Consider the following 13,983-nt stretch of genomic DNA (forward strand, 5'->3'; position numbering starts at 1 on the left):
GGTGTCAACAGAAATGCTGCAAGCACTGGGTGAATTTGGTGTTGATGTGATAACGGACCTTATGAATGAAATATACGAGTCAACGCACATCCCAGAAGACCTTCGCACTTCTATCTTTATACTGCTACCCAAGAAAGCGGGTGCAATTGAGTGTTCGGACTACAGAACAATCAGTCTTATGTGCCATCTACTGAAACTCCTCCTGACAATAATCCTGAAAAGAATCTCGTCAAAAGTAGATCGTGAGATTTCAGAACAGCAAACTGGATTCAAAAAGAACAGTGGCACCAGGGAGGCAATTTTCGACTTAAAAATCCTGTCAGAAAAATACTTAGAGGTCCAAAAAGACATATATGCTTGTTTTATCGACTACTCAAAGGCATTTGATTCTGTTAGTCATCAAAAACTTATCCAGGACCTTGTGGCAATAGGTGTGGAAGAGAATGATGTGGCTCTAATCGCTAATCTGTACTGGCAGCAAAAGGCTCAGATAAAAGTGCAGGCAGATACAACAGATGCAATTGAAATCAAGAAAGGAGTGCGCCAGGGATGTGTTATGTCTCCTTGCTTGTTTAATTTATACACAGAGTCTATATTTCGGCAAGTAGAAACAGCACAAGGGTTGAAGGTTGGTGGCCACAACATCAACAATTTACGTTACGCTGACGATACTGTCCTGTTGGCGGAAAGTAAGGAAGACCTACAGAAGCTAATTTCAAAAGTGAACGAAGAGAGTAAAGAAAAGGGGCTGTTCCGAATGCGAAGAAGACAAAAACAATGGTGATAACAAAAAAGAAAGAGCCCATAGACATAGATATAGAAATAGAAGAGTGTCCAGTGGAACAAGTAAAGGAGTTCACGTACTTGGGGCAGTTGGTAACATCCGATGCAAAGTCTGACAAAGAGATCAGGAGACGAATAATGCTGGCCAAAAATGCGTTCATGAAACTAAAGGCAATCCTCAACAACACAAATATCTCCATCAGAACACGAATGAGATGCACCAAATGCTATGTGTGGTCCATTTTCTTTTATGGTTGTGAAACGTGGACACTAACCGCACAGACAGAACAACGTATTGAAGCTTTTGAGATGTGGACGTACAGGAGAATACTGAAAATACCTTGGACAGCAAGAAAAACAAACATCGAAGTCCTCGACCTAATGGGCCAAAAACAAAAAGAACTTCTTTTGACTGTGAAGCACAAAAAGCTGTCATATTTTGGACATATGCGAAGACATGATAGTCTCGAAAAAAGGATAATGGAGGGAAGAATTGAAGGAAAGAGAGGCAGAGGAAGACAAAGGAAATCCTGGACAGATGGCATCAAGGAAGCTACAGAACGGCGCATGGCAGACTGTAACGAGGCTGCAATGGACCGTGAAGGATGGAAAGCCATGACATCCGACCTCTGGAAAGAGATGGAACCCGGGTAAGGTAAGGTAAGGCTCGTCCTCCGGGATGGTCTCGTGACGGTCAACCAGAATTATTCCTTTGCTCCCGATATACTTCAAACTCCCTCATCAACGACAAGAAGGAGTGATAAAGAAAACGGACCCGACCGGAATTACGCGAAGGCTGCACCAGAATGTGAGGCAGACACAATTGCCAGGAATATAACGTGTGGCAGGAACGTTGAGAAGGTAGATGTTAAACTTCGCAAGTCGATGCACATATTGTCGGGAATGCTGCCAACAACGCCTAGAGAATGGGGCCCGATAATGGCAGAAATCCAGCCCCCTGATGTCCGGCGGGAGACAATTACATGGAGCTGGCTTAATAAGATCAAAGAATAGGGATACCCCTCTCAAGCGTATAATGGACGATGCCCCAGTTTCGAGCCGAAATAAGTCCCGGCAACCCTTGTACGTAGATTCCCTGACTTCGGACAGAGATGCATAATGTACGAGATGGAAGCTGGTTTGGACGAATTCAATCCTTCTTGGGGGCGGGAACATCGACTCCTCGAAACCGGGAGAGAAGTTGCCAGGTTTCCCCACCAGCAAGAGGAGGCACTGGGTGGCACCGAATCGGCTTCTGTCGATAACCTGCCTATTATTATTATTATTATTATTATTATTATTATTATTATTATTATTATTATTATTATTATTATTATTATTATTATTATTATTATTATTATTATTATTATTATTATTATTGTTGTTGTTGTTGTTGTTGTAGTTGTTGTTGTTAATAATAATAATAGTAATAGATAATAATAATAATAATAATAATAATAATAATAATAATAATAATAATAATAATAATAATAATAATAATAATAATAATAATAATAATGATAATAATAATAATAATAATAATGATAATAATAATAATAATAATAATAATAATAATAATAATATACACATGGTAATAATTGATTCTTTTCTTATGCGAATAAATATGGTTGAAGCAAACTGCAAGGAACTGCAAAACGTTCCCAGGCGTCCATTTCCCTCGTTTTTTCTCTCACCGCTGGATTGTTTGGGTTTTCTTTGTTGTTTCCTTTTGTTTCATTTCAACCTAAGAATCTTTTATAATTCTGTGTTAAGTGTGTCATCACAATGTCTGCAACTAAAAGAGAAGCCGAAGTAGAGTCAAATGGGGAGACTAAAAGACAGAAAACAGACAATGGTGAAGGTGAAGATGGAACCGACTCGGTGACAGCTGAACAAAAGGAAACGCCATCCGAAGACACCAAAAGCGTGGGCTATGTGAGTTACAGTCTTTGGGCTCTGAATCTAATGACCACTAAGTGGCTTTGACTTTGAACTTGTGGACGTTTGATGCCCTATCAAATGGTTGCAGATTTAAATGAGAATATCATTCACTCAGTCATACCCCCTAAAATATTGTTTCTAATTCTAAATTTCTGAGTCTGATTTCTTCTGTGAATTTGAAATGAAATATTGTGAGTGTGAGTGAATGATTGAATTATGTTGCACTTGCTCACCTTACATTTACTTACTCCTACACTACACTTTCACACTGATTCAAATCAAGATATTTTGAGTTTGAAAATTTTATCAAAGTCAAAGTCAAAGTGCCTACTACAACTACACTACTGGATACTGCAGCCACCAATGGCTGTCATTATTCTCCGCCGGGCGGAAAATAGTCCTTCTTTTTATTTTCCGCCGGGCGGAGAATAACATATTTGCTTATTTTCCGCCGGGTTTTTCAAGTTGATCTTTGAGACTTAGCGGACTCCCATAATCTGACCTTCGTGGTGTAGTGTAAATAATCTGGTCGTTATTTGCCCCCTCCCTCGTTATTATTAGGGAATCAGTGGGTGATAGCGGTGGCGGTAGACGGTAGGAAATCAGTGGGTGATAGCGGCGGCGGTAGACGGTAGAGAATCAGTGGGTAATTAACCAGTAGATTTGAGACACACTTCAAGTTCAAGCTTGCCGGACTAAAATAATTTGGAGAATGAAGGGAGTTGACTTAACTCTGCTCTTTCTCACTGCTAGTTGTGTGATTAGTTCTCACTAGTGTTGCTCAATCAGACTACAAACGTTTGTGGGGAAGATTTTATGTCACTGATTATTGTGATAAGTTTATGTTGTTGTTAGTGTTTTTTTTATGGTATGACTGTCGTGTCTCGATCAGGCTGTTGTGAGTAATCTTCATGTTGTGTTTGTTCACTGTCTCCCGCGTAAACGTGACGTCATCGTGTCTATCCTATAAAAGCTTGTGACACCCTTCATTCTTTTCTCTTCGACACCAAGCCTAATTCTAGATCGACTATTTTGCCTATCGTTTGTATCTGACAGATCCGATCCGCCATACTATGTTTTAGAATTAGACTGTACCGGGACGATTCCCGATGTGCTTTTAGAGCATTTTTAACCGCCCATATGTCCTCTACATAATATATGGAGAACGCCCACTTCGGTGGAGACTTTTTCTGAACTTTTCCCTTTATTTTACACATCGTGAACGAGATTGGGAAATCCGTTCACGACACGTTAAAGGTTACACATCGTCTGTGCTGTGATGGGAACAAATAACCACTATGTGTCTATAGCGCTGGTGGTAGGGCCTCAGTGGGTACTCTACTGTGTGTCAAATACCCCCCCCCCCTCCCATCATGGTAAGGATGCAGTGGCCTTTAGTAATAGAGCAGGCGGTAGGGACTCAGTGGCTAATATTATTGATAGGATGGTGGCTAATAGAACTGGTGGTAGTAGAGACTCATTGGCTAATACTGATAGAGCTGATGGTAAGGTCTCAGTGGACAATAGAGCTGGTAACAGGGACTCAGTGGCTAATAGGGCTGGTGGTAAGGACTCAGTGGCTAATAGAGCTGGTAGTAGGGACTCAGTGGACAATAGGGCTGGTGGTAGGGTCTCAGTGGACAATAGAGCTGGTAACAGGGACTCAGTGGCTAATCGGGCTGGTGGTAAGGACTCAGTGGCTAATAGAGCTGGTAGTAGGGACTCAGTGGACAATAGGGCTGGTGGTAGGGACTCAGTGGACAATATGGCTGGTGGTAGGGACTCAGTGGCTAATAGAGCTGGTAGTAGGGACTCAGTGGACAATAGGGCTGGTGGCAGGGACTCAGTCGCTAATAGAGCTGGTAGTAGGGACTCAGTGGACAATAGGGCTGGTGGTAAGGACTCAGTGGACAATAGAGCTGGTGGTAAGGACTCAGTGGCTAATAGAGCTGGTGGTAGGTAAATAACTAAGTATTTGTTGCAATTCAATATTCTTTATTGATCAACAATACAGAAACAGGCTTAACTTAATATAGTACCTGTAAATAAACCCAAATATAATAGAACAGTTAGAATATCCTCTAGTAGGGACTCATTGGCTAATAGAGCTGATGATAAGGATCCAGTGGCTAATAATAGGGCTGGCTGTAGGGGCTCAGTGGACAATACCTGTGGTGGGGACCAGTCGCAGTGACTAATACTGTCATGGCAGTTTTTTTTGCATTGCTTGCGGCCGCGTTGCTGGCCGCAAAAAAAAAAAAAAAATGGCAAAAAAAATCCCTGATTTGCATTGCGGCCGCAAACTTTGCAATGTTTTGCACAAAAAAAAAACAAAACATAAAATAAATAAATTTTAAAATATTTAGTGGGGACCAGTGATGACAATCTGGGATTTTAGGATTTCTTCATAAATGTTCCGTTGTTTTTGTCATGTCAAACATTTTCTATGCCTTCTATAATTTTTGACACCTCTGCCCAGTTGCATGAATTTTGGCGACAATCCCTTATTTATGACGTTAGTCTAGACACACTGGCGTCAAATGTAAAAAGTAGCACAAGACGCATGGTGGCCATAGATGAGAAGATGATCGAAAGGGAAAGGGATGGAGCAAATGGGTGTAGTGTAAATATTTGTGTACTTTTTAGCTGTAGCATGATAGTACATTTGACGATTTTATAAGTTTTATAAGCGTCTTTTTAAAATTTTTCTTCTTTTTAATTTTATTTTTGTTTGATTGTTCTGAATTTGTTAATAGAATTCATTACAACTTGTGTCTAATTATAACACAATTTAAAAAATAAATTAAAAAATCAATTCACAAAGTATTCTTGCATTCTCTCTCTCGCTTTCTCATGTCCATATTTGTCTCTCAGCCACCCTTCCTCTATCTTCATATTGTGTTTATAGATATTTGGTAATAGAGAGATATATGTACATAATAGTAAGTTAGGCTGATCGATTTAAGAAATGATTGTTTAAATTTATAGGCTAATTTAAATTTGCTCTATAGATGGAATATGTTTTGCAATTGATTAAAGATAGATGTAATAGCACTGGAGATCAGAACTAAGCAGTCAACCTATAAGTCACAACTGGCAGTGAATACATTTTATTATGAAAAAAAAAAATTATCTCACGTCTACAGTCCGCTTAAAACAAACCCTCATCTGAGCTAGGAAATATTTCACCTTAAAGGAGAACCTGTAGTCAAAAATCCATTTTTTATCGCAGTGCCAATATTGGTATTCCCCTGTTATTTCAGGTGGTAGGAGGTCAAATTTGATGATTAACACACACACACACACACACATACACACACAAAAAAAGAAAAAAGCTAAAAACAAATGTGTGGCTATGTGGTCTTATGGTATGACAGACGCTTTCGGATCGGAAGGTCCTGGGTTCGAACCTCGCTCAGCGCATAGTTGAGTCCTTGGAAAAGGCTCTTTACTCACATTCTCTCAACATACTCAGGTGTAAAAGGAGTACCCGGCTGTTAACAGTATTGTCTTTGTCCAAAAAAATTGTAATATCGCATAACAAGCGTTGCTGTTGACCAGGGCCCCCTTGTAAAGCACTTTGAGCACATTTAGTGGATATTGCGCTATATAAAAAGCTCAATATATTTAAATGTCTTCAATGACACAGACAATATAGGCTAAAATGAGACCAACCCCACCCACCCCACAAAAAAAATAATTTCCGACACTGATGCACAGAAAACCAACGAAATCTTCCAAATTTACACACAATGTTCCCTACAAGAGCTACATCACAATGGAAAGGCTTAGCAAGACTTGAAAAATATACTTAAAGAATTGTTTTTCGATTACGATTGAAAATTTGGCATGGAACGACAAGAAAAAATCCATTTTAAAAATTCATAAAACTAATAAAACTACTAAATTTTAGTTTAGCCCAAAACCAAATCCATCATGATGCAATACCCATCATACGAAAGATTCTGACCAAATTTGGTATACAATCTGATGGGAAACAATCCAGCTATGAATGTCAGAAAATCGAAAATGATATTTTGAGAAAAAAACAAAATGTCTTTATTAATTTGATAAACAAGCTAATTTTGCAGACAACGTCCATCAAAATTTCAAAGTATAATCAATATGGAACAAGAGAATAGTCAAATTTTGTAAATTGATCAATTTCTGAAAAAAAAAATTGTCTAGAAAGAAATGCTGTACAATATTTTTTAATTTCGGCTGAAATTGTGGTGCGGATCGACAGGAAAAAAAATTAATTTTTAAAATTAAAAAAACTTCTAAATTTTTATTTACCCCAAAATGTTTCCATCATGATGCAAAACACATCATAAAAAAGATTCTGAATAAATTTGAAAATAATCTAAAGGAAAATGACATATATGGTTCTTAGAAAATCAGAAAATGACACAAAACAGAAATTTGAGAAAACCCTTATTTGACATAAGCTGATCCATAAAATTTTCTAAATAATGACTATCATAGGACAAGAAAACACAAAAATTGTGTAGATTGATCTGTCTAAAAAATGTATAAATGATTCGCTAACCCATTCCCTAAGAAAATAAATGCTGAAAAATTTTAACACTATTAAGGTCAAATATGATTTATATCTTACGAATTCATCACTGTAATCAAAAAAACTAATATGATATGACGCACTACCCTCATGTTTTTATTTTTTAAAATGCTGCTTGTGAGATAAGTATCTAATCAATTTGAACTACAAAATCAAATCTATTTGAGACCAAAAAAAAACAGGTAAATGGCGAAAATAGATTTAGCTCCAAATCAAACGCAATTTGCTTTCGCAAACTCCCAGAAAATTTTATTTCTTTCGGCTCAATACAGGAAAATTCAACACCACTCGTTTGCAACCACTTTGTCTGATGTTCCACAAAGACGGTTGATCTTGCTCTGGTTTGAAAAATGGAAATAGAAAAGAGCATTTCGTTAGCAATTTTTGGAAAGGTCTATACAATCAAAATCATTGTCATAAATTGAATTTGTCAAAGACATACCAATTTTTTTTTAATGGCCATCATTCTCACCATCACCAACACAGTTGAAATTTCATTGGCTTTACCATACAGGACAAAACTCTTGACAACAAACTATCATTTAGATTAACGAGCATTTATACTCAAGCATGCAAATCTCGAAATCACGGAAATCTCAAACTTGGTACAATTCCCAGTTTTAATCCCTTTATTTCGTTCATATAGTGGACACTCCCTTGCGATCTGTTGAATTTTTTCCCCCACTAATTGATTGTGTTGAACTGACAGAGAAAAGGAAATTGCAGTCTCACTATCGACTCTCTACAGAGTTCATAATAATGGGGAGTTATCATTATAATTATAATACGAATTTTATCAAGACCACCCACATTTACCTCCCTCAAATCCTGTGTAAAATACTCAAATTGGAAAACTAAAAAACATGGAAATCTCGAACAAACAGGCATGGTCCCGACTTGTTCGAAATTCCCATGCTCGAGCGTACTGTATTGATCACCAATAACAGAGATGCCAACCTTGCCTTTTGAAAACCCATATTTTCAAGACCAAAAACCTGTATTTACTGCGTCGTGCAGAAATCGATATCAACCCGAAAAGGTTGAATCGGACTTCGTTAACTCGTATTCGAAAAAGGGCAGTGAATTACTTATAGTTATATAGCAGTAGGCTGGGCAAGATTCGCAAAATTCAGTATCGATAATGAAAGCTCTTCTGCATGAAAACACTTTTCATGTTGTGATCGTAATTTCGTGGATTTTTCACTTCAACCAAATCCCGTATTTTTCATGATAAAACCGTGTGTCCGTACTTCGGAAGAAAAACCGTACAGAACACGGGAAACCTGTACTGGTTGGCATCTCTGCAATAAAGATGTAATCTAATGAAGATTTCAAAACATTACTAACCAGTTTCAAAAAGTGCATGCAGATACTCTGCTCTGCTGGCACAGATGATGGTTTGCTGATTAATAAGATTGCCACAACACATCTTGAGCCAGCTATCTTTCTTGATTGTCAGGACACCAGTACCGTCAACTGGACTCTTTCATGTTAGCTGTCAATGAAAAAAAAAAAAAAAATTAAATTCACTGCAGTGAAAATGGCACATACCAATGTCATTGTTTAAGTTAATAATAATAATAATAATAATAATAATAATAATAATAATAATAATAATAATAATAATAATAATAATAATAATAATAATAATAATAAATAAATAAATACATTTGTTAAAAAAGTAATGGTTAAAATGATATCGTTTTTCATTACAGTATCTTATATCATTGTCATTATCATCATGAGGCATCTCAATTTCATTCCAAAGTTCCAAAAATTGTGTCACCGCTTCCACTGCTGCTGAAAACTGCCCAGTTGTTACAGTTACAATTACAATGAAATGCACACAGTTACACTTACACAGTATTAGAAGTAAAATCAACGAAGGATTAATCCATAAAGATCACATTGGAATGTAGAACACATGGCACACGTGACAGTCGGCAAGGCGTGTTGTTATTACAATACAATTACATTCTCATTCATTCATCTCATTCTCATTCATTCATCTATCTCATACTCATATCGCCATCGGCATTGCTCGATATACACTTCACTGTCCTGAGTCCGTCCGAGCCCATTTAAAAACAAAAAGAAGAAAAGTCAAATTCTTACCTCTACAGAATCCTGACGAATAAAAATGGCATCAGTCTCAGTCTGCAATTGGTTAACTGCATTTTTGCAATTGTTGATAAGATGAAAAAGTGCTTGGAAATCAAGAGTCACAATCATTGACAATCGAACAAAACAATCATGGCTTCGCGGTTGGCGCCACGGTCGACCGGATGTGACCTTTGACACGACCGGGGGTCACAAGACCCAAGGATAATCCCGGCGGAGAATAAGAAAAAAGGGTTATTTTCCGCCCGGCGGAAAATACTCACTCCAGCCACCAATACCACATCATCAATACCACTACTACTACTACAACCACCACCAGCATCACATCATCACTACCACTACTGCTACAACCTCCACGACCACATCATCAATCACGACCTCTACTACTACAACCACCACCACATCATCATCACTAGTCACTACCACTACTACTACAACCACCACCACCACCACTACATCGTCATTACCACTACTACTGCAACCGCCACCACCACATCATCATTATCACTACTACTACAACCACCACCACCACATCATCACTACCACTACTACTACAACCACCAACACCACATCATCCTCACTCCCACCAGTACTACAATCTCTACCATTAGGTTTTGGCGCTTTACTTCATTTGAAATAAGGATACTTTGGGATTGTATTTGGCAATGTGTTTTATGTATCATAATATAATTCTAATCAGTTATCTATTTAGAACTATACAATATGTAAACACAATGCCAAATATCTTTTTCCCAATTCCTTTTTCTCGTGTGCGGAAATTCCTCTTTCGGCAGTGAAATTCCTACGGGTGCTGTCTGAAACTCCTGTGAGCCAAATTTAAAGTTGACGTCTCTGGATACCAACATTTTGAAAATCAGATGAGCAGAAGCAAAATTATTTTAGTTAAAAGCTTGAAAAATGTCCTTCCATTTGCCTTCGCTATTTACTGATGGACTTTGTGATCTGAAACTGTTGCATTTCCCGTAGTAACCACCATTTGGATTTCAAAACTGGCCTAAAATGGCTGCTAGTATTTGAGTAAGAATTTTGCTGGAACTAATTTTAGGAATGCGGTATACAGCTTTGCCCTGAATTTAATTTTATTAAAAAATTAGATGTTAATGTTAAATCACGTGCAATCACTGGAATTTCGATTTACACATTTCTAATTTTCTAATGATCTAAAGCTGTTATTATACCCTATTTTATCCACGATCAAAAGATATACTAAATTGGCATTGATTTAAACATACAACACCAAATGACAGGGTGATTCCTCCTAAAGAAAATAAGACATAAATCATTAAAATCCATCCATAAACAAACAAATCTATGGAACTTTTTCTGAGACCCATCATTCAAAAGTTTAAAAAAATTGGGTCACAGCCACTATGCCATATTTATCAGCTCATTGCTGGAGTGCCATATGGACGTTTACCAAAGTACCTAATAGGAATCAGCCTGAACCTTGGCTCCAGCTGACTGAAAAAACGAAAGGGGATTCCCCTTAAATACTGTGACGTCACTAGGGTTGGAGCCCATGAACGACGGTGCCCATGGTAGTCCAAGCTGAAATGGCTTTACTTTGATAACTTTTGAAATGAGTGTGATTTTATAGAACGAAGTGTTATTTGACACCCGAAACTGGGGTGTATCTTGTCACCAGATTTTTCAACACCCTAGTCACGTATGCTGAGAATGAGCTACGCTCAACAAATTCCGTCATGCGAGTTTATCAGCATGGTTCTAGGACTAAATGGTTGTCTGAAGACAGGGACTAATCAAAATGCTTAGGGATGAAACGGTGCAAACAGTGAATGATTCGAATGTAAACCCTTCATCCGCATAACAAAGAAATTGTCTAAAGATATAAACAAACTGTAGTGTGCACTCCTTGTAGGATGGATTCTGGTGTGACAAGAGGAAGGTGTGGTCTGATGTTATGAGCTCATTGTTGTAATAGAAATATTTTCAATCCAAAGCAAAATATTGCCCCTTACAACGTTTTTAAAATCCAATAATTATGTAAGATTCTCAGACCTGCTATGCTAATAAGACGTGCATGTAGGTGAATGTTTGGGGTAGGTCAGTGTGCAGAGAGATGAAAAACTTCAAGAAATGAAGATTATATTCTGTAAATTCTATGCATGTATGTAGAGAAACAAGCGTGATGATTTGTATATGTTTTATGAGAGAAAGGGGGGGGGGGGGGGGGGGGGGGGTTTAGGTTAATGAGAGTTTGATAGAGAGAACGAGAGAGAGAGTTGTTCATGTACTGTTGACGATATGTGAGTGTTGTAAACAATCCAAGAGTGATAAAAATTGGGAGTTTGTGTTTTTAAATAGACAAAAACTCACAAAAAAACCAAAACAAAATAAAATAAAAGACTCATTAACATTAGGGTGCCGAATTATCTGGTGACAGTATACACCTGAATTTTGGATGTCAAATTATCTAGTGACAAATTACACCCGAGTTTTGGGTGTCGAATTACGCTCCTGGAAGCAGTTTTGATAGTTGAAAATGGTATCAGTGGAAAGGAAAATGGTTAAATTTTATTCATTTTTTATGTTTCAAGGGCGTTTTTTATGATTAACAAAATATGGCATAGTTTTCTTACCCACTAAAATTAAGCTTTCTTTCCATTATAATATCTTCTAAATGAATTTAAAGATGAAAACGAGAATAGTACCAAATGATAGAGCTGTCAATGCCCTTTATTTTTTTGGTGTTTAGTTTATCAAATTTTATAAATAAACATCAGAGATATCTCAATTTAACCAAGCCATGGTTTTAGCCTGCAGGCTGCAGCTCACAAACGATAACTCGCAGTAACGCGGGTGAATGGGAGAACTGTGACACAGATTTAGCCCATCATTCAAGTGCCTATGTTTTGAAATTTATTTTTGGCTCTCTGCTGTTTTGGTCACTGGCCTTCTACTTCTATGGCAATATCTGTGAACCTAGCCTCTATGTGGCTAATTTTGATATCATCATAGTTGGGTGTGTCAATGGCCTGTTTCTGACTGAGGCAAGACAAATAAAAGTCTGCTAAGTTGTGATTGCGATTAGGTGCTAACTACCTGATACATAGATTTTATTATAATCTGATATTGCAAGACTAGGTCACCCACCTGATAGTACTATCAGTACTGCGCAAATGACACATAGCGTAACGTGGTGATTATGATGAAAGTGTGAAAAGACATTATACACATGTATTACTTCTGCTATCAGGTGGAGCATGTCGGTAGTATTGATTAGTGTATATCGAATATTCTTGAAATTTTCTTTGTTCATCGGGTAATATCCGATATTTGCAAATACCAAATAGTGCCCAATCACTTTCATGGGCTTGCTTTTGTCTGCCTCAGGTCAGGAATTTCCATTGTCTTCAATCATCTCTACTTCCTGACATCTTTTTCTAGAGACTGAAGTAGTCTATTGACTGTCTTGGGACTGGGGAACTGCTGCTACTTACGTTGTAGCCTATCTGAATCTTCTGTCCATCAAGGGGTGGTAGAATTTCAGTTTACCCCATGGAATGGAGCTCTGAGGCTCTAACCATCGGTTTGCTAAAAAATCAGGCTGTGTTTTTGGATTTTGGAAGATATGGCAAGTCAAAAAACAAATTTCTACTACTAGTTTGTCTTCCTGAAATGTCATGTGTAGAGTGGGAGAGATTCTGTTTTCAGGGTTGACACCGCAGCTACGACAGTACCAGCCTGTGCTGGCTATGTGGGAAAGACCTGAGAACTGTCTGCTTATCCTGTAGCTGGTCTCTGTTTGCATTTGGTCGTGAGGGTGAGATTGGGAGTGTTCTTCTTCTGGTGTGAGTACTCTTGATTGAAAAAAAAAGAGGGGCAGCAAGCTGGGCTTCAGATATAACTCAAACCAGCTTTTTTTTCAGCTTAGTCATTCGTGGTTCTATGTTTCAAAGATGCTGATTTATTTTGGTCTTGACTTCATTATATTATGTTTCATATATTTAATCTATAGAAGATTGAGCCTCCAATGCTGGCAGGAGAATTGTTGCTGTGTGGAGCAACAAATTGGGACCTTGTTGGTCGCAGAGCATTACCAAAAGGAAGTATGTCTGTGTTAATTATTCTTGGATTATCATCAATAGTAGTCTTTAGACATTAATGTCATAAATCCTGTTATAAAATATATTTATCTATGGTTTATTCTGTCATCCAAATTAAACAGACATATATATTTGATGAAACAGAAGCCTGAAAAGACTATGCACCTTGACTATTCTTTCTTGACTTATTCCCCTTGGTCTCTGGCAGGACACAGTGCTGCAACAGCACTCTCCTCAATGTACAAAGCGCTGGTATATTATCCTCAATTGGGGCTATGACAATCCTGCCTTTTGCACCTCTTTGTCCACCAACTGCCCCCATGTTTGTTTAGGTCTCCCAATCTTTCTTTTGTCTATATCATGCCTGGTCACATTTGGTGGCTCTCTTTTGAGGGTTATGACTCAATAAATTACTTCTCTTGCTGGATGTCAGTTGGTTCTCCGCAATTCACTGTGAAAGATCCTTTTAGA

The 13,983-nt window shown here is 37.8% G+C and overlaps 1 protein-coding gene and 1 long non-coding RNA gene across 4 annotated transcripts in view; one reads left to right on the forward strand and one right to left on the reverse strand.

Moving 5' to 3' along the window:
• Positions 1–2,451: 2,451 nt before the first annotated feature.
• The window catches only part of LOC144971309 (protein RCC2-like), a 31,157-nt gene continuing 19,625 nt past the window's right edge, over positions 2,452–13,983 (forward strand). The window contains exons 1-2 of one of the 2 annotated variants that reach the window (XM_078911954.1): positions 2,452–2,718; positions 13,425–13,515. In XM_078911954.1, the coding sequence (XP_078768080.1) occupies positions 2,569–2,718; positions 13,425–13,515 (241 nt within the window). In that variant the 5' untranslated portion in view covers positions 2,452–2,568. The remainder of the gene's footprint in view (positions 2,719–13,424; positions 13,516–13,983) is intronic. The other variant, XM_078911955.1, reaches the window with a different exon arrangement.
• LOC144971310 (uncharacterized) lies at positions 5,428–9,569 on the reverse strand. Of its 2 annotated transcripts, none has more exons than XR_013645112.1 (3): positions 9,419–9,569; positions 8,651–8,798; positions 5,428–7,641 (listed from the first exon to the last, which is right to left on the reverse strand). It is a non-coding gene; the product is annotated as an uncharacterized LOC144971310 (long non-coding RNA). The 2 variants fall into 2 exon arrangements; XR_013645113.1 differs by lacking the exon at positions 9,419–9,569 and adding an exon at positions 9,164–9,284 and having other exon boundaries at positions 7,408–7,641.

Source organism: Berghia stephanieae, chromosome 4, assembly GCF_034508935.2.
Source record: "Berghia stephanieae isolate SIO BIC M18660-M18661 chromosome 4, UCSD_Bste_1.3, whole genome shotgun sequence".
Lineage (NCBI taxonomy): Eukaryota > Metazoa > Mollusca > Gastropoda > Nudibranchia > Aeolidiidae > Berghia > Berghia stephanieae.